Below are 22619 nucleotides of genomic sequence, written 5' to 3' on the forward strand. Positions count from 1 at the left end.
TTTATCAGTTTTAGAAAACTGCTGACCATAACATCTACAAGCATTGTTTCTACCCCAATTGTGCTCTCCTTTTGTGACTCCAAAATACATGTCAGACACTTTGAACGTATCCTGAGATTATCCAGTGATAATCTAGTCTTCTGGGTCATGGGGAGTTAATTTTTGAGTTCTAGATGTCCTTTCACACAAAACATGAATCATTCCTTGACATATTTCATATATCAATCCTCTCCATTTTCTTCCACATTATATCACAATCGTTTAAAAGTAATAGCCTTACTCCACAATCTAGATCATTTAGATTCAATTGTACATTTTTTTCCCTCTTGGTTGTCATGATTTTGCTTCACATACCTAGTAATCATTAAACAGTATGCTGGATACTGTATACAAAAGAACTGTAGAATCTCAAAAATTATCTCCAAGACAATTTCTTCCTCTGAAAATGGTTCCCCTTTGCTGTTAGGCAGTTTTGGTAAGATTTAGTCCAAAGTCCAAATTTATCCATTTCTAGGGTGTGGACCTAGAAAGTTTTCAATTGAGAAACTGGAGGGACCTTTGTATCCTCTTCAGCTTTGCCTTTCAGAAATTTTCAGCTTAGATTTTTAGCCTAAGCTTCAACATTTAACAAATATCTTGATAGAAATAAACTGGCTATTCTTTTAAGGCTTTCAAAACCTCGTTTTGCCACTCCAGCCCTGTGTAATCAGTAAAAGCACAGCTGGTTTCTCTTAATGTGGCCCTCTGCCTAGGCCATATCCAGACCCCCAGACTGAGCCCAGCTTCTACAAAGGAAACTGGCGGGTAGAAGTTTCTGATCTTCTACTAACCTCTGAATATCAGTTCTTCCCCTGATAGGAGTGAGTCTAGTGTAAGCATTTCCGTATCACACTGGTGCTTTTAAAAATAAGGCTTTTGAAAATTATCCTGCTTTAATAGGTTAGCCTGTGTGTTGACCTGCTGTGGGCAGTAACATCTCATGTAAGAACCTGTACAGTGTTTATAACGCAAATATTTTTTTTTCAACGTTTTTATTTTTGGGACAGAGAGAGACAGAGCATGAACAGGGGAGGGGCAGAGAGAGAGGGAGACACAGAATCGGAAACAGGCTCCAGGCTCCGAGCCATCAGCCCAGAGCCTGACGCGGGGCTCGAACTCACGGACCGCGAGATCGTGACCTGGCTGAAGTCGGACACTTAACCGACTGCGCCACCCAGGCGCCCCTATAACGCAAATATTTAAAAGTGGTAGAAAAACAAAAATGGTGACTTTGGTAATTTGTGAGATGTATAAATTTAGAATACTAAAAACATTCTTCAATGCAACTCACTCCTCCAATTCTTTTTATCAGTTTCTTCTTTGACAGAACCCGTTTGTTCACAAAGTTAAGACATCATAAATAGCTGAATTTTTCTAAGAAAGAACACTATAACTTTCCTTAGTAAGATGGCTCTTTGCCAATAAAATACTTTTGACTGGTTTATTACAACTTATGATTATAAAATTGCTCAGTAACTAGTGAGTCTGCATATTCAGTTTAAATTTGTTTCTTAATTTTTTTAATGTTTAGAGAAACAGAGCACAAGTGGGGGAGGGGCAGAGAGAGAAGCCATGAAGCAGGCTCCAGGCTCTGAGCTGTCACCAAAGAGCTCAACGCAGGGCCTGAACCCACTAACTTCAAAATCATGACCTGAGCCGAAGTCAGATGCTTAAACCAAGTCACCCAGGTGCCCAAAGTTTAAATTTGAGTATCAAGGTTTTTTCTATGTAATGAACCATTGTCATGTGAACTTTTTCTTCCAGAAACTCCCATTCTGTCCTCCCCATATGGAATATATAAGCACATAACTGGGAATAAATATCTTATTTTTGCACCTCAAAGATTTGTATAGTTGGATGCCTTCTGGATAGTTTTGAGTCTTAATTTCCACTAGTGATTCTGAGATTTGGGAACCATGGCTTATAAACAGAAAAATACTCAAAACCCGGCACATTCTTAAAACTTCTAAGATTATTTTTACTTGAAGGACCTTGCTTGAATTTGACTGAATTAAGATTTGCTGCCTGTATGCCTCATATGGCACTTACATAGACTAAAAACAGCCAAAAAAAGGTTTCAGAAGCAGAAACCTACTATTAAATAGTGGTCACATATTTTTAGATCCATTGTAGACATGATTTTGGTATTTAAGGGTATTTCAAAAATAATCACTTCATTAATGTCACAATTTACTGAACTATTTAACATTTGCTCATTAATGTACAGTGTGTGGAGATGCAATTACCACCCTCAAAAATACTAAGTCATCTTTAAGAATAGAAGGCTGTGAAAGCAAATAAATTCTTACATATATAAACAATTACTATTTTTTCAAGTTTTATTAAGTAACCTCTACACCCAATGTGGGGCTCAAACTCAGGACCCCAAGATCAAGAGTCACATACTCTTTCAAACTGTGCCAGCCAGGTGTTCCTGATATATACAATTGTATCACCAATCCTACCTACTGGATACAATGTTTTAATAATTTACTACGATCTTTTAAAGAACTATTCCACATAGCTCATTTATTAAAACTAAGAAAGATGATTCCTTTTGGGGAAAAAAGGGTGGTAAAACAGGACAATTATCATCACCCTCTGCAAAATATTTCTTTGACTTGTATTATTTGGAATTAATCTATCATAAATTATTCCACCTAGTTGGAAACTTGAACTTTACTAACAATCAGGGATCATCTGGTCTGTGAGCCAATTCTAGTCTGCTGCTTCTTTTTTGTAAACACGGTTTTACTGTAACACAGTCATGTTCATTTATTTCCATACTGGTTATGGCTATTTTTGCACTGCAACAGAATTGTGTCATAGATCATATGGCCTGCTAAGATATCTACAATCTGCCCTTACACAGAAAACGTCTGCTCACCTTAATCTACATGAAAATATTTAAATACATTTTTAAGTAACTTATAACTGCCATTAAAAAAAAAAAGATTAAATAATCTCTACAACCCAAATTGGGGCTCGAACTCACAACTCGGAGATTAAGAGTCACAGGCTCCAAAGACTGAGCCAGCCAGGCAGCCCTCTACCATCATTTTGAAACTAAAGAATTGGATACATTTTAGTTTGTATTTGAAAAATGCATCACTGGTAATGGTTTCTCTCTATAAACCAAAAACATTTGGCAACTAAACTTCTGAACACCAACAAAAATGAAAAATCTGAAAATGAAATTTCTAAGAGATCAATTTAACTGAGTATCGAATGACTCTGTTCTCATAGCTTCGGTTTTTGTTTTGTTTTTAAAATCTTTTCACCTACACATTTAAAATAACTCAAGTCCTACACAAATAATAACAGAAGGGATAGTGTGGATTGCTTCTAATTTTACTTGTAATTTTAGGGTATTACATATAAAGTGGCTTCACTAACCCCTACAAAGACAATTATTTGGATAAAATGAAATACCAGAATCTGAAGAGAAGGGAAAGAAAATAAGAGCTCCACGTTTAAAATGGTAAGATCTTTTAAGAACTACAAGTACCTAAAACATATTAAATGATTAGGACAAAACATTTAGTTTATTAAGGTCACAAGAAAATGATCTGGGGAGTGGAGACACATAATTACAACTAACTTGTATGAACTAGTGAAGCAATGAGTAAACAGGTCAATTGTTAAAGCCCACATCACTTGTATTGGAATAAAATATAATACAAAATAATTTTGAAAAAATAGGTCACAACACTAAGAGAATCTTAACTAAAAATGAGGCAAACTTTTAGAACAGAAGAGCCATTATTAAAATGTTCATAATTTTTACACGAGGCGAATAAAATTGAATAGAAAATCAGCACTGTGGGAATTAAACAAGTGTTTCTAAACTACAAATTCTGTGACAACTACTCAGTGTGTTTACTGTAGATCTTAGCACTACTTGTAAAATGACAACCAAAATTGCTAGCACTGTATTAATTTTAGGGTTTATAAATTTTATATATTAAACAGTAATGATTGAAATCTTAAAACTTTGACTACCATTAGCCTTCCAAAATCATTTCTATTGCCTGAAAAATTTCTATGAAATACTAATATTAAACACTTTAAGATTTAACTGATATGACATCTGTGGATCCCCCCACTTACCTGCCCCCACACCCACAGAGATAAAACTAATATTGGGGGTGGGGATGGAAATCATGCTTATAGGATGATGACAAGGTTCAACTTAATAGTAAATATCCCCAAAGTTTGTTAATTAGATTTTAACTAATGTAAAGAGATCACAGTACTTGGATATCTAATGATTGGATATTGGGTATGAGATATTAATGCTTGTACAGTTTTCTCAACTACACACCGATGTTACCATAAGAAATCCATTTTGAAGAGTGGTTCCTTCCCCTATTAAATCTTAGAAAATTTTATTTTCAGACATTTGAGAAACTGAAAAGGCTGCTGAGAACGTCAAGAATTCAAATACAATAAAAAAGTAAATAAAACCCATAACTGTTGAAACAAATCAGAAATTGTTCAGCCTAAGAAGGTAATTAATTAAAATTATCAATTTCAAGAAAAACAAAAATTAAAGTCAGACTTCATCAGATCCACAGAATATGAGAACATACATCCATAAAGTTTGGCTTAATATTCATAAACCAATTAAGAGAAAACAAAAGTATATTTTTCAATGTTAGCAGTCTGCTAATAAACTAAAATAGGCTTCAAAATATTTCCAGTGGCTCAAAAGAACGTCTAGCCACAGCTCAAAATTCAGGTCCAGGTAACAGTGGAATCAGAAATCTGTGCAATCAATCTTTTCCTGAACATTTAAAAACTGAATTTTCACCAGTATGTGTACATCCAAAATGAATTTTGGATCTCCTCTCATGGTATAGTATAAAAGCTTAGTAATATACCTCCCTACTAAAACTTTCATCATATTGAAAAATTTATTTTTATTTTCCTATTTTACACAAAAAAGAAAATAGATTTTACCAATGAAATGGTAAAATTAGAGGCAACTATAACTTAAAATTACACAGCTTCTTAATGTTTTATTCAGAGCATTCTTTATACAGAAGAAGCTTCACTGATATTTAATTTACTGCAGCATCCTGTGGGTGAAGCACAAAATTACATTAATTATAAACAAAGAAACAAAGCACTTTTGACTTTTTAAAATTATATATATATTTATATCCAGTTGACAAATAGCATCACAATTATTACCGTATAAAAAACTAAAAATCACCATGGAAGCTAAGGCCTAAATCTTATTCCAATTGTTCCCTTTTGTTTATATCTAAGAGATATTAGAAATTAAATTCCAGTACCTAAAAAAAAAAAAAAAGGGTCTACATTATTTACACACAGTATGGAAAATAAAAGCTGCTTTTTGGCTAAGTTAGATTGTGGTTACCTACACAGTATTTACATCGTCAATGTTAGGGGGGAAAAAGCACTAAACAAATACCATTTCAAATGGAAATACATTATGCCTGGAATTTTGTTCTAAAATTAATTGTATATCCTAGTGTCTGTTGAATAAAATTTGACTTCCAATAAATCTATTAAAAATTTGAAAAGGAGTACCACTATGCATCTTTATATTGCTAACCTAACCACTGTTAAGTACAATATTGTAGTAACTACAAGCACTGAAGCTTAAATGAAACAATGGCAACATGTGTGTAGATGGAATTTTATTTAAAATTGTAAAATATAATGCCTTAATGTTTACCCATAATTATGAGACTATCTAATATCCTTTTCATCCTTTAAGTCTCATATATAATATGTCCCTAAACAGTGAGACCTTCCAGTAACTTACCAAAGCAAAGTTTAATTATATTATTCTGTTCTTAGAATTATTTTTCTAATATTTAAAAACATATCTAAACCCTTGGCAAAAACAAACGCAATCAATTCAGTGTAACAGACTGAGCTTTAAACTGTACTTTAATTTTCAATTAACTGAAACCTATAGGTTAATTGAACCAAATGTAGAATTTTAAATGACCCACTACGAAGCTTTTCAATCAATTATAGAATGCACAGAAAAGTGGAGATAAGTTTTGGGGAAGGTGTAAGGTAGTTAATGTGGAAAATGATAAATGCTAGTTTTAATAACAAAAATGGTACTTAATGTACATGAAAGTTAAATTAACAAAGTATAAAAGAGAATAGCTTAAATAAACTGGGATTCACATATTACAATAGCAAAGTCATGACCAAATGAACTGAAGACAAGAACAGTTCTGAAAATTCTCTTTTCAGCCTACTTCCAAAAGAAATAGTCAGGCTTTTTTCCTGTACATAGTTTTGAGCTTTGTCTATACCATATATAGTAGAAAAATAAATTCTTTAGCAACCTAGAAACAGTTTATAAAACTCTTAAAGTTTAATTTTCTTTGCCAGACATGCCAATGTTAAACTGACAGCTATAAATTAAAGCTATATAGACAATAGGTTATTAAGTAATATAGAACAAGTTAAGAATACTACATTTACCGGATTTTTCTTTTTAAAAATTACTGTACTTTCTTAATTCCTGTGTGCTTTGCAATAGGAATAATAGGGACTTTGTTTTCTTAGAAAAGATAATAACATGTAAGAGTATAACACAAATAAGATAATTTATAATATACATGTACTTCAACAGCAGCCTGGTTGATGTTGACATCTTGATTCTGAAGTTAAAATTAGAAGTACAATACCTAGGACATAACAGTTGGGAAAGACGGTATTTATTTTAGGGAAAAATGGAGCAAATCAAACTCTTAGGAGCCTCCAATCTCAAAATCATCTATTTACTATAATACACATAAGACAACCTTAAAATTGTATTATGAATGAGGATTACAACACGGACCAAAGAATTTCCTCTTTCCTACAGGAAAAGATAACCTAACAAGGAAAAACAAACCATTTTTTTTTCCTTTCCAGAAAAAAATGGCATGGTTTGGTAATAAACAAATTTTGAATAAAGCCTAAAAAAATTTATGCCACCAGTTCTGAAATTTTTATCCATAATTTAGTGTTCTGGTTGGATCTTTACTAACATAATGTTTAACCCCCAAAGCAGCAATCATTTACAGCAAATCTGGTACCAACATCAAAAGAAAAAAATGTTTTAAAAATGGTGCAAAAGCATTTTGGATTTTAGTACAACATATCACAGAAAAGAATATGAATACAAGTTTGCAACTTTATATATACACACTCCAAAGAGGCTGTCAGTACCCAAAGTATTTTTATTGCTATATTAGCAATGGATTTTTGGATATGTTTTTAAGGGCCACATAAAAATAGATTCAAGGAACAGATTAAATTGAAGTCCTAGATTAAAATGTTTGGTTTAAAGAATTTTCTACAACAAATTTCATGTTTATGTACGAAAAGTTATATAACCTTATATGAAAATGTCATGAAGTATTTTCTACACTATACTAAATGTATTTCCCAAGAGGGAAAAAATTAAAATATCTAAAATATATTAGATTAAGATTACAAGACCATCATAGATCTTTTGAACATGCATCTGTTTACAGAATTAACAGTATACAAGATGTTTATTTCATTATGGACCATAAAGAAATGAGTTGGTGACAACTATCCTTTGCACAATATTATCAACTCACTTTAGCCACAAGTATATCCTTGGTATGCGTGTACAAGAAATATGTTCATTTACCCCTCATCAAATCATCCACAGGTTTATTTAGAAGTAAAGATGAAGGTGCAGAAATATGATAAGTGTATTTTTCTTTCTTTCAAACAACATCCCAAGCATGGCATAAGTAGCCTGAAATTATAAAATACTTAACTGGGCTTTTAGTTATCTACACAGACTGCTAAAATGTAAATTAAGTTGCCCAAATCAGCACATCAAATAACAAAATCAGCCATAAAGCAGGCTGAAAAGCATTAAATGTTTCATATATGTGAGTTTTTAAATCATTTAATTTCTATAGAAAAATTTTATTCACAATATAATGTGACAAAATGCCACAGGAATGATATACTGATTGCAATAAGGTTGCATGCAACAGCAGCTTTGTATTTTATAGCTATTTTTGTTTATAAAAATTAAACCTCTCCAGTCATGCTTATCACATGTTAGATTTGTAATGTAAATGACTAAGGAATTATACCATATAGTTCAAAGAGAAAATGTCTCATCATTTTGACTGTGAATTACCTGTAAGAAAAATCAAGTATACTACTGAACCCTGAAACATGCATGCCTAGATTTGCTTTTTGTCCAAATTCAGGCTGTCTGCAATCAATTCGTACTTATATAATACCAAGAGGATCTGTCTGTAACTGTGGTTGAATCAGCTGAGGTTGCAAAGGTGGTGGCAACTGAAGCGGTACCATTGGTTCCACCAACTGTCCTGGGTTTGAAGGTGGTGGAGGAGCCACAGTGTTCACAGTTTCCACAATTTCTCCATTATAAAAGAAAAACTGACACTGCTGAATGAATGTTTCAACAACAGACTGATGGATCTTAGTAGTAGACAGAAACTCTCGATTTTCAAAATCGGGTCTCATCAAGGTTGGCCAAAAACAGATGGATAAGTTGTCTGCTGTCATTAGGTTGATTTTGTTTTGCTGGCTAACCCTGAAATTATGATAGGAAAAAACAATTAGAAACCAATCAAAATTCATGGCAATTTAAGTATCAGAGATCTCAGATGATTTAGTTTTAAAAATTTTTTATCTTAACTTCAAATTTAAACCATCTTTCTTCTTGTGCATTCTAAGATTTTCAACTACATTCTAGTAACAGGAGACAGCAAATCCATTCCTTGTGAAAAATCAGATAGTCTTTAAAAAACGTGGTACCAGGGGTTTTATAATTTATGTATAGAAACCTCCTTAATGTGTGTGAAAAAAAAAACCTTTTTCTCAGAGTAAGGAGGACACGTGACAAATTTTAATGAGTTTCTGGCAACAGAGACCAAAAATTCTAACTGCATATCCAAATTCCTTGACTATTATGAGAGATGAAAAGACAAACCGTGGTATTGTCAGCTCGCTGATCCTTGGAAAAATCAAACTTTAGAAAAATTACTCTATCATATCCTCCAACCAACATACTTTTCAACTTTCAAAAAACTTAGTTTCTAATATTGCAAAAAAGAATCTTTTCCATCATTAAATATATTGTACCTTGCTACAAATTTAATTTGAAAGACAACAGTTCACAGAAACACATTCCACCTTAAAATTCTTAGTTAGAATTTTAATAAGAATTTATCACTTAAGAATTTACTTAAGAATTTATAAATGATTATACACTGTATTAACAGATTTACATATAGCTCTTTAAATATGTGAGCAAGCACTTCTACCATTGTAATAAGAAACCTAAGAGAAAAATCTTAAATTATAAATCAAAATTATTAAATTGGGGAAGAATCTTAGTATTTTTATCTGATGCTCTTCCATACATAAAGAAATAATCCAGGATGGAAGGTAGTGGGAAAATCTCGTAATTAAATTTGCACATCAAAATATTTTAAATATAAACCAAAGAAACCCCTTCCCCCAACCACAGGAATTGTTCATCTGAGGTAAAGTAATATGCCCTAAAAATATGTGTTCTATGGTAAAAGTTATTACTATTTGTTAAGAGACAAAGTTAGAATATTCAGAATAAAGTTAACTAACTATAGTGGGTCCATTCAGGTGTTTCTATGCAGTAGACAAGTGTAGATTCTGAAAAAAGAAAACCGAACAAAAAACGAAAGGCAAAAAACAAAAACACCTATAAAGTTGAAAGACATTACAGCATGGGCATCAGGTCTACAAAAGAAAGGTACCAAGTAAGAGATGAGGGTGCCTAGGAAAGGCTTCCTTGAAGAGGTAATGTCTGATGTTTGAGTTAAGAGTGATGGGCAATTGGTAAAATGGTAGGAAGGGAAGGTAATTCAGTCAAAACAGTGGTTCTCAACTTCAGTGTGTATCAGAACCTCCTAGAGGGCTTGTTAAAACAGAGACTGATAATTATGTCTGGGGTGGGACCTGATAATTTGCATTCCTAACAAGTTCTGGGGTGATGCTGCTACTGCTGGTTTGAGGACTACATTTTGAGAACTGAGGCAGTCCTATTAAGATGTAATGACAGGCACAAATTGATACCTCTGATTAAATGCTATTAATCCAGCTACTTGCTGTGTTGTGTACTTAGAGGAAATGGAAAGAAGGCATAACTGAGTAAGTTAGAACTAGACCACTTAATGTTGAACATTTTTTTCTTTAGGATATAGGATGTTATTCAATTAAAAAACATCTTTATAGAAAGATCATTCTTAGATCAGGATCACAGGAGGATCAAGAGGAAAACTGGCATGAAGAGAGCTTAATTACAATGAAACTAGAGTTACCTAAATGAGAAATGATAATGGCTAAACTAAAGCAGTGGCACAGGAATAGGAAAAATAATTAGAGGAGAAAAAAGTGATTCAACACAGGAACTGACTGAATATGGAGGCTGAAAGAGAATATAACAAAAGAGTAACTCCATGGATTCATTTCTGCAATTTGCCAATCATCTATTATATATTTATTTATCATTCATTTCTTATACTAGAACTTAATGAGTGACTGCTTTATTCACTTTCTAGGTCCCTAGCACTCTTCAGAATACTTAGCACACAGAGTTCCCATTACAGTCTGGTTGACCAATCCTTTTAAAATTTAAGTCTGATGATATTATTTCTCTGCTTTACTCTCCAGTGGTCCCCCTACCACTCAGAGTGACAGGCATGCAATGCTATTTTCATTAAGAAAGTCTCATTCCTCACCTCCTCACAAACGTCAGTTCGAAGTCAACAGTGTGCTTAGTGACATACACTCATAAGCAACTTCCTTGTCAGTAAAACATTTTAAAGATTAAAGTTAGACATATTACACTCTGAGAAGTACTGTCCTATATAATCTCACACTGTCTCTCTTCCCTTTCTGACCGTAATTACCTCTTACTCTGTTCTTCCTTCTCTCTACTGGAATCACAAAGTCCTCTGCCATTCCTCAACACATCATGTATGCTTCTGCTGCTGTATGGTTGTATTACTGAAGCCAAACATGGTACTGTCTAAAATAATATTGCTAGTGGACTAGTACTATGCTTCTCTGACCATGCTTTTCCCCTTGGTCTTTTTTCCCTATTCTTTTAAATAAAGTGCAATTCTGGGGTGCCTGGGTGTCTCAGTTGGTTAAGCGTCTGACTATGGCTCAGGTCATGATCTCAGGGTTCATGAGTTCAAGCCCCACATCAGGTTCTGTGCTGACAGCTTGGAGCCTGGAACCTGCTTTGGATTCTGTGTCTTCCTCTCTCTCTGCCCCTCCCCTGCTCACACTCTGTCTCTCAAAAAGTAAATAAACACTAAAAAAAAATTTTTTTTTTAAATAAAGCACCAATTCTTACTTCAGCACTTTAAAATGGCCAAACAATAATATGTTCACAAACCATCTTTACACTCTATATTGGGTAAGGTCTCTAACAGTACCATGTACACATCTGTTATCATTTCAAGAACCATTTGTATGATAATTTTCAAAAGATGATACTCCACTAATTTTATGACAATACTAGTATGCTGGTATTTTCTCAAGGAGGGAGACTTCAGAGAATAGTTACTAGAAACCTTAATATAATTTTATACTACACTGACTGCAACAATAAAACTTTAAACATTTAAGAGATACAAAACTGAAATGTACTTGGGTTTCAATATTGATGTTATAAGTTAAAATAAAAAAAACTTCATTAGTGTCAATAGAAATTATAAGGAGCAGACTTTTGAAAAACTTAGCACAAATACTAGTAATTCTATTTAGTCCTAAGAACAACTTTGTGAGGTGTTATATTTCTCATTTTTATAGTTGAGAAAATGAAGACTTAAGCAAGGTTAAGTAATATGCCTAAGGTCACATAACTAATAAAAATGTTTCACATCTGAGCCTCTCTGACTCAACAGTCTGAGCTTTAAGCTATGACACAATACTGCCTTTCACTTAATAAATGGTATTGTGAAGAGAGTTATCACTTTACAAAAAAGGATATGCTTGAAGTTTAACATATTTAAGATTTTAGTGCAGGATTAATGTCCTGCATTTCAGGTTAACAGGATGGACGGTAATATGAATTTAAGTTTCTGATAAAATTTCACTTTGTGGGCTATACCCGAACAAAACAAGCAAGATATACAAAAGCAACAGAGTGTCATACAAAAATGAAGTGAAACCTCTAAGAGACTTGGGGTCTTACTCATAAGATGTGTCACTTATTAATTATGTGACACTGAGTATCTAATTTCCCTCTTTAAACCTCAATTTTTCCAACTTCAAATAGGTTCATTTGGTTAAGAGTCATTTCATACCTAAAATTCTAAGTCTATAGAAGAGAACTGTTGAATAATAGCAATATTCTTACTACTTATATAATATACTTACTATACTATTTATATAATCATTACGTGTACTAAAAGAGTCACAATCATATACCTTTCTTTTTTTTTTTAATTTTTTTTTTTAACGTTTATTTATTTTTGAGACAGAGAGAGACAGAGCATGAACGGGGGAGGGGCAGAGAGAGAGGGAGACACAGAACCAGAAGCAGGCCCCAGGCTCTGAGCCATCAGCCCAGAGCGCGACACGGCGCTCAAACTCACGGTCTGTGAGATCGTGACCCGAGCTGAAGTCGGACGCCCAACCGACTGAGCCACCCAGGCGCCCCATCATATACCTTTCTTTAAACAAGTTGTGAAAAGTCTATTTTAAAAATTCAGAGAAGACCCAAAATTCAACTATATTTAAAATTAGTTTGTCTCCTTTTCTCTATCTTATTATTAACCCAATTTAAAACTGAAGTTTAAAATTTACAGTGCAACTGCATAAACAAAAAATAAAAATACCTGTTTAGATGTGTTATTACATATCTGAATACATCATAGTTTACAGGATGAAATTTCTTAACAATTTCTTTCAATGCATGAAGACGTTCTGTTTTATCTGGGATTTCTGTAAAATCAAAGTAGGAAGGAATTTGTTGAAACACATATTTAAAAATATTTGATAAAGCTTCCTGCTTTGCTTACTGTAAAAGACAATGAAGAATCTGTTTGAAGCATATGAGAATAAGTAAACAAAAACAAAATGTTCTAAGAAACCTGCTAAATACATTATTTATTACAATAGCCTTTTTGCATGTAAAGCTAATCACAAGGTCAAACTGACTCAGAGATGATAAAATTTGAAATGGTTATACTGAATAAGCACCTACTTTCCTACCTTACTTTTGCAAAAAATGACTTAAGATATGAGGCCAAAGTTAATATGACTTTAAAAAACTTAAATACACATGGGTACACACCATACAAAGGTTAATATTTTACTGAAATATGTTAGAGATACATTCACATGAAGAGTTCATTTAATTTTCTTACACAACCTCTAAGTCTGAAATAAAAATACAAATCACAAATTTCTAGTACAATGATCTTCAAATTGCTAGAAGCACTGAGTCACCTGAGAGACCAGCTACAACTAAATATTTCTGGGGATCACTCCCCCGGATTCTGATTTTGTTTACTTGCAGGAAAATAACCTTTAAGAAAGAGTCTTATAAGCTGAATTTTTATTAGCTACACATTCTAGTGCATGGATGATTTTAACACAAAGCAATCAGTACATTAAACCTACCATCATCATCTCTCTCCAAAAAAGGAGGCTTACAACTTACTTGCTGCTTCCAATAGCTCTGGATGAAGAGAATATGGAATTAACGGGTCTGGCAGATCTGCAAAGAAAGCTTTAAGAGCTCCAGCTACAGCATTTACTGTTACTTCCATTGATACGAGACTGATATTATGATCTACAAGACAAAAATTTAAATTTATAATTTATATAATAAAATTTTAATTAATTATAAGAGAGGTAAGCTAAATATAGGTACTTATAGATCGAAATGTATTAGAGTCTTCTCCTCAGCCGTGTTTCTTTACAGGCTGATTCACCCCTCCCCAAATGTGTTTTTTTTTTTTTAAGTTTATTTATTTTTTAGAGAGAGATAGAGAGCACATGGGGCAGGGGCAGAGAGAGAGAGAGAGAGAAAGAAGTGGGGAAGAGAATCCCAAACAGACTCTGCACTACTAGTGCAGCCTGATGAGGGCTCCATCTCATGAACTGTGACATGACCTGAACCAAAATCAAGAGTCAGATGTTCAACCAACTGAGATGCTCAGGAGCCCCTCCTACTCTGTTTTAATAAGTTTGCCTACATAAGGGAAGAGAGAACCAAGCAGGAAGCATCTTCTACTACAGCAAATGTAAAAGGCTGTTAGGCTTATTAGTATGTTATAGAGCATTAGCATTCACTAATACCTACCTTTTAAAATATTTTGTTTACATAAGCTATTTTACAGGGGCACCTAGGTGGCTCAGTCAATTGGGTTACCAGGATTCCCTTTCTCTCTGCCCCTTCCCCACTCTCTCTCTTTCAAACCAAACTTTTAAAAAGGCCATAAAAAAACAGAAAGACAAAAGATAGGAATTAAGCATATAAATTTTAGTTTAAACCTTCTACTTCTACTTGCTGAAATCAAGTGAGTTTACACCTTCTAGCTTACACTTGATTTTTTTGTATGGAATAGTTTCATTTCAACCCTTTTCAGTGAAGTTCTGACTTAAAAAACAAGACTGGAATATACTAAAGGTGTATCACAAGGTTAATTTGCTATTAAAAGAATTATTTTTTCTTTTTATAATTTTGATTATTTATGATATCAAATTTTGATATTTATGACAGAAAATGTAAAAACACAGATCAACAACAAGAAAAAAATTACCCCCATCACCTAGAAACAATCACTATTTACATTTTATTTATTTGGGCATGTTTCCTTTCATCACTTTTTATTCATTAAAAAAAAAAACTAGAAAAATCATAAATACATTTTTATACTGGATTTTGTTTTCAAGGCATTATCTAAGATGATTAAAATTTCACAAGCAAACGTTTAAAACCTTTCCTGTGTGTACCAGGTAACATTTAATTGTAACATAATTGAAAATTTGCAAGAACAGTACTAAGAATTCATACATCCTTAACCCATTAATAACCTTTTGCCCTAAACGGTTATAATGACCACAAAATATTCCCCAAGATTTAACAATTTACATAATATTTTATTACTGAACATTTAGATTTTATTTAAAAACATTAAAGATGCTATGATAAACACTATTATATACTAAAGCTTATTTTCTTAGGCTACATTTTCTATAACAAGAGCTCTCCGATGAATATTTGATATGGTGTGTGGCACAGAAAACTCTTCATTATCTCATTATTCATCCCAGTTCCTCTTATCACTCCTAGTCTAGATATGAAAAAGTTAGGGTTTAGAAAAATTAATTGCCCTAGGCACAGTAAGTGACAGAACGAGAAAACAAAACCATGAAGTATAATTCAAGAGGCCATAGTATTGACTATAACCTATTCCTTAATTACTGTAAGTGAAATTGCACAAATTTAAAACGAAGTCCTATATATAGAAAATACTTCCAAAGCTTTCACACCACTCAACAACTGACATTTTACCATTTTAACACACATAAATCTACACTATTTTACACAGGAATCTAGTATTCCACTTATAAAGAACGTGGATAGGTCCCCTCCTCTTTTTAAAAAAAATCTGAGACAACACTGCTATAAATGCTCTTTCAAGTATATCTTGGTAAGCTTATACAAAGACTTCTGTAACATAAACATTTATAAGTGGAATTTCTGGAGCAAAGTATCTGAATTTTAATAGTTATACATGAACTACCTCTCAAAAGGTATCCACAACCAACAGTGTACAACATACCTGCTTCTCTACACTCTGTCAACAATCTTTTCACTCTGATAATAAATCAAAATCAACTCTTTTTATTTTAGTGTTTGTATCTACAAATCATACAGACAGAGCATATTTTCATATACTCTTTGGTCTCTTTCTTCTGATGTGAACTGCTTATTCCATCCAAGATTATTCCACACCTCCCTCAAGTTTATAGTTTGTCTCCCGGTTTTGTTTATGTTTTATCCAATATCTCACACAGAGATAGCAGTCCAGGTTATCATCCTGTTTAGGATTTCTACATTTCATATCAAGTTTAGGCCTTGATACTCCAAGATTATAAAATATTCACTCATTTTTCTCCATAGTGCTTATAGTTTTTTTACATTTAAAACTTTGATTTCTTTTTTTTTAATTCCTAATGGTTAGCTGGCCCTAAAGCATGGAAAAAAAATTAAACTGCACCTTTAAATAAGTATTATTTCTGACTTAGAAAGATGCTGATTTGTCCAATTGATTGCTTTTCTAATTCTGGTAACAGATTTATAGCTCTCCTATTCTTGACTGTGATAAATATTCTATCACACATTTAAAATCCTGCTTCAAGACTCTTTCCTCCCCAAAATCCCACTTCCTTATAAAAATCAGTCTTCCCACCATGAAATTTCAGTAAGGAAAATAATTTAAAAATGATTGTATTTTATATACCTCACCTTGATCAAACTGCTTTTGAATATTGTCTTGATCAGTTTTGTTCCCACTAACACGGTAAAGTCCTTCAGTACATAATCCTATAAGAATAAAGAAATATATAAGCTTTTATACATACATACATACATACATACATACATACATACATACATATATACAACAGAATACACTCAACCTTAAACACATCTTAGTAACTTAGAAAAATATGGTGGTAAAATACTATTAAGAATTAAAAATTTTGGGGCATTTGTTTTGAAATTCTTAATGGACCACTTTTTCTCTTAAATCATTTTGGACATCCAGTTCCATGCAAAATGAAAAAACATGTTTCTTCCTATTTCTTCCACTAATTATAGCTAAAATTCCTGAGCACAATATATAAAAAGCAAACATCAAGATTCTGAATGGTGGAGAGAAGACAGACTGTCTAATGACACTGGAATTTGCAGAACAAAATGATAGTGAGTTCTCTGGGGTTTCTTTTTGCCTCATACATACTGGACTGGACAACAGAGAAGCTTCAACCCAGAAATATCACATAGCACAGGCAAAAAAAGAGAAAGAAAAAATAACAGAAAACCAACCATAAGAAAAGCTTGCTCTCTCAAGTGGAAGGACTGTGAAAGGTGTAGCCTTAGAAAGCAAAAACAGGGGCGCCTGGGTGGCGCAGTCGGTTAAGCGTCCGACTTCAGCCAGGTCACAATCTCGCGGTCCGGGAGTTCGAGCCCCGCGTCGGGCTCTGGGCTGATGGCTCAGAGCCTGGAGCCTGTTTCCGATTCTGTGTCTCCCTCTCTCTCTCTGCCCCTCCCCCGTTCATGCTCTGTCTCTCTCTGTCCCAAAAATAAATAATCGTTGAAAAAAAAAAAAAATTAAAAAAAAAAAAAAAAAAAAAAGAAAGCAAAAACAAAACATTTTTTTTATTAGAACTGCCTTCCTCTAGCCGAAGACCATGAAACCCACTCCTCACACACAAGTGGTAACCCAGTAGGGAGATCAGAATTCCACTTCTTCTACCCAGCGGTAAAAATGGCATACACCCCCCCTTCCTCTTCCTGGGGTGTCAATAGGGGTGAATAGAGACCAGAATCTAGAGGTAAGATGGAAATTACCCTCCCCACCATGGTAGTGTCAGTAGAGGCCTATGGAGACCAAGTAGGGCATCAGGGCTTTCATCCCCAACTGCTGGTGCAGTCAGAAGAGGTTCACTAAAATAGAAGATCCAAAGTCTCATAGCATAATATCCAAAATGACCCGGATACAATAATAAAGCTAAAATTATTCATCATACCACAAACCAAGAAAATCTCCAACATGAAGGAGAAAAGATAATTAACAGATACCAATACAAAGGTGCCAGCTGTGGAATTATCTGTCAAGGATTTTAAAGCAGCTATCATAAAATATTTCAATGAACAATTATAAACACACGAAAAAATTGAAAGTTTCATAAAAAATCAGAAATATAGTAAGACCTAGAAACTTTAGAACTAAGGAAAAGAAATAGAATGGAGACGACAGAGCAGTGAACGAGTGACCTTGAAAATAAATCAATAGAAATTACAGAGACTAAACAACATAAAGAAATTTATACTGGAAAAGGAGGGGGGGAAAAAGAATGAAAAAAGAAAGGCCTCAGGGAATTATGGACAATAAAAAAAGACCTAACATTTATGTCACTGGCCAAAAGTCTATACCTATTGTCTGTGCTCAACAGGAAGTTTCTTAAAGCACTTCTAAAAAAGACTCAGTTTCGTAAGGCATTATATACTCTTCTGATCACAGGAGTTACAAAAAAATAAAAACAAACCAAATCAATGAAAAAGTAGATTATCTCAAACTTATTCCTTGACCAATGTCACAGCTTCCATGGGACAATGTATTTTTAATTCCTTCTAATTTCTTACCTAGTTATTAGCATTATTTTAGTCTTTACAAAGAATACATAACAATATGAAAGAAGAATGAAGTATATCTCATGCTGGGAGGAAAATGTTAATATTCAGAAATTCATGAACATATAAAAGGAAGCAAAAATCCAATCTGACAAAGTTTCATGGGCTAATGTTGCTATATTGAAAAATTTTTAATGTTTATTATTTATTTTTGATAAAGAGACAGAGGGTGAGCAGGGGAAGGGCAGAGAGAGGGAGACAAAGAATCAGAAGCAGGCTCCAAGCTGTTGGCACAGCAGGTGACATGGAGCTCAAACTCAGGAACTGTTAAATCATGACCTGAGCCAAAGTCAGACACTTAAAACCGACTGTGCCACCCAGGCGCCCCTAATGTTATTTAAATGTTACAAGGTTTTACTGACATAGCCAACATGAATTCACCTGTGATTACTGAAAGAAACCAGACACAAAAGAATTTATTTATGTGATTCCATTTATATCAAGTTCTAAAAAAGGTAATACATATCTATAAGTGGGGGCTGGGGGAAGTTAGATGAGTTACCTTGGGTGGTTTGGAAAAGCAATTGGAAAGAGACATAAAGGGTCATGAAAATGTTCTGTATCTTGACAGGTGTGTGCATTAAACAGGGGAATGAGTTTGTCACATGTCAATCTAAGTGTACCCTTAAGTTTGGTGAACTTCACTCTATGTAATTGGACCTTAAAAAATTTTGAAAAATTGTGATAAATTATTGAACTCTACTTAGCAGGTTTCAAATCTAGAGTAGTATGTATACTTTTTGCATATTTCAGACTTGAGCAAATGAGTAAATATGTGAAGAATAAAAGGAGCATGGATTCCCACTGTTCAAGAAGGGAATTAATAACAAAAGGGGAACTAGAATTAAATGTACTGTATGGTGTTAGATTAAAATTGAAGGTAACAACATAAATTCATGGTTTTTAACAAACTGCTACAGAAATAAGTATAGATATATACATACATATATTTCTTAGCTTTCTTAGCTTTTTTTGCTGAGATGGTCCAGAAGTAGCCCCAATATTGGTTTCTAAATACCATTCTCTACCAAAACAAACCAGAGAGTTTGGAGAAAAGGTGGATTCCAAGGATGAATTAGGGAAAGTATAAGCCATGCCTGGTACATCTTGTGCCAGAAAGTTGAGGAAGTACTTAAAGAATTATAGAGATGTATCTTCAAAGGACATAGAATTCATGAAGGAGTCTAAGCTAGGATGATCTGAGTAACATTAATGCATTATAACTCATCGAATACAAGAACACATGAACTCATACCAATATAAATAAATAAAAAGTTACTAAATTAAAGTTTTAATTTCAATGAAGAAATATGGCAGACACCAACAAATAATCAAAATTATTGGGACAAATTGATACACTGTCTCAACAGGTTATGACATACTTAAAAAGATACAACAACCTGGATGTTATTTCTAACAAAAATGCATAATTCAAATCTAATAATGAGGAAACATGATATTCAAATTGAGGGAGACGAGTAGTTCATTTATATAGTGAAATGTCAACCAATAAACACAGGAGAAATTAGATTTAAAAAAATCAATGAAGTCTAAAACTAGTGGCTAAAAGTCTGAAGATAATCTCAAAAATTCTTTTTAATTAAAGGAGCTGAAAAAGGGTAGCCTGGGTGGCTCAGTCAGTTAAGCCTCTGACTTAGGCTCAGGTCATGAACGTACCATTCACGAGTTCAAGCTCCACACTGGACTCTGTGCTGACAGCTCAGAGCCTGAAGCTGCTTCAGATTCTGCGTCTCCCTCTCTGCACCTCCCCCACTCGTGCTCATGTGTTCTCGCTCTCAAAAATAAATAAAAACATCTAAAAAATTAAATAAATGGGCTGAAAAAGACATGATCACTAAATGCAATACACCTAAATTAAATTATATCCTGGACTGCTCCTCTCATGAAGGATTAAATAGCTCCAAATGTCATTAACTGAGGTTGACAATTCCTAACAGAGATAAGCATTTAGTATTACTTGTTTAGTGAAAATTTTAAGGTACTTAATCATCTACACTAAAAATCTTGTCTTCCATTTACTAATAATTAAATGATGTAAAAAAAAAAAATGAAAAAACATCCCCAACTGAATTATCAAGACGTGAATTATCAAAGTTTTACTTGGACTTAAAATCACCCAAGGTATCTGTCATGGGTCTCCAAGCAATAAATAAAGGCATTAGAAATATATTCCAATATTCTGAAACTATATATAAAAATGTAGAAATTGAAAATAACTTTAAGCCAAATCCCTTTTTTTTTCTTTTATTAGAAAAGTAACTAACCCTTGTGCTGTACAAACTTATTGGTACCTGAAGTTCTAAAATGGTCCAAGCTCTATCTGAGATGCTAATGAAGAAAATGGAATAAGAGTTTCAAAGCCTGTTTCTGTACCTTCAGGATGAAATAATACTAAGTCACAAAACAGATTACAGTGTGTAAGAGAAAAAGTAAAATGTGTAAATAACACATAAATTAGACAAATGCGTCCATGTGGAAATGGCATCAGTAAAGAGATGGAAATGGGAATTTCAGGGCTTGTTTCCCTCAAAAAAGCAACTAATGAGCTGTCAAAAAGTGTATCAATTTTTGCAAAAGGATGAAATCTAGTAAAAGAAAAAAAAAATCACAACCATTAGAAGGCTTGGTGAAGAAAGCAGCTTTTAATTATCCACCCACCATACCCTTATACTTCAGATTAGCAACAACCATGATGATGGCAGCCTGCACTCTGGGCAAAGGTTACAAGTGCCAGAGGAAGCAATACAGATCTTATTCTTAAGGAAATATGGTGACGGGTTTTGACCAGTCTCCTAGATGGAACAACACAAGGGCTTTTTACATGTTTCACTCAACTTGAAGTGTTCCCAGGGCTGAGGTGGCTTCACTGGCATGTAAAGGCACAAGTACTGGCTGCAGCAATGTGGAGACAGGAACAACAGGATCAGCGATGGGAGGGAAAGCCTATCATGGAAGATGCTGGCAAAAGGAGACAGTGGGGGATTACGGAGTTTAAAAGCGTCTACGTATATGGGGGGAATCAAGAAGCCCACATGCATGCCGAAAGCCAGATACATCCTCAGAAAATGCCTGAAAAGATCAGAAACTTTCACCTCTGGCTAACCACAAGCTCTGCTCAAGCTGGAAGTGAAGGCTCAAGCAGAGTTATAAATGGCCTGGGTAAGTGTTAAAAGAGTAAGCGAACACAATGTGCAAAGACTTGGAAAGAATTTTTTTCCCAATGACTTCAGGCATTTAAACAAACTGTCAAAACACTAGCTAACCACTAAGCTAATGGAATACAGACTTCAGTGGCCACAAATGACAAAGAATACAGACTTTAAAATAGTAGTTTAGGAAAGTCTCCAAACAAGCAAACATAGCCAATAAACAGCAACAAAAACCCTGGTAAGGGAGGGGAATCTGATATCCAGAGATAACACAAAATTCAAAACCCCTTATTTTCAACAACATATTAAAAGGCATAGAAAGAAACAAAACTGGTATGCTCAGAAACAATATGGTATGCTCAAGGAACAAAAAGAAATGAACAAACTGTCTGTGAGGAAACCCAGTCTTTGTACTACACAAAGACTTTAAATCAACTCTTTAAAAAAATGCATGAACAAAGAAGTGAAAGGAACCAGAGGGATGACAATAAAGTGAGTATCAATAAATACAAAGAAATTATAGTAAGAACTAAAGAGATTCTGGAACTGAAAAGTAGAGTAACAAAAATGAAAACTTCACTGGCAAGGTTTAAGAGCAGATTTTAGCAAGCAGAAGAAATAACCAGTGAACTTAAAGACTGGTTAACTGAGATTATCCAGTCTGGGAGCAAAAAGAGAAAAGAATGAATAAAAATGAACAGAGCCTAAGACATTTCTGGGACACCATCAAGTTTACCAACACATGTGCAAGGGCTTTCCTAAATGGAAAGGAAAATATTTAAAGCAATAATGGCTAAAACTAAATATGGAAAAAAAAAAAAACCCAACAACCCACAAATGCATACATCCAAGAATGTCAACAAATTGCAAGCAGGATGAACTCAAAAAGAGGTACACTAAAAAAAACAAGAGAAACTTAACCATAT

At 33.7% G+C, this 22619-nt stretch overlaps 1 protein-coding gene across 5 annotated transcripts in view; it reads right to left on the reverse strand.

Moving 5' to 3' along the window:
• Nucleotides 1-3565: 3565 nt before the first annotated feature.
• Nucleotides 3566-22619, reverse strand: part of ARHGAP5 (Rho GTPase activating protein 5) — an 81618-nt gene continuing 62564 nt past the window's right edge. For 4 of the 5 annotated variants that reach the window (XM_086709968.1, XM_086709970.1, XM_086709967.1 and 1 more), the window contains exons 4-7: nt 16574-16651; nt 13757-13888; nt 12930-13035; nt 3566-8629 (exon numbers count right to left, since the gene is read on the reverse strand). In XM_086709968.1, the coding sequence (XP_086566094.1) occupies nt 8302-8629; nt 12930-13035; nt 13757-13888; nt 16574-16651 (644 nt within the window). In that variant the 3' untranslated portion in view covers nt 3566-8301. Of the gene's footprint in view, nt 8630-12929; nt 13036-13756; nt 13889-16573; nt 16652-18885; nt 18914-22619 lie in introns of those variants that run through there. The other variant, XR_015252449.1, reaches the window with a different exon arrangement.

The sequence above is a fragment of the Puma concolor genome, chromosome B3, assembly GCF_028749965.1.
Source record: "Puma concolor isolate L17-30 chromosome B3, mPumCon1.1.hap2, whole genome shotgun sequence".
Classification (NCBI taxonomy): domain Eukaryota; kingdom Metazoa; phylum Chordata; class Mammalia; order Carnivora; family Felidae; genus Puma; species Puma concolor.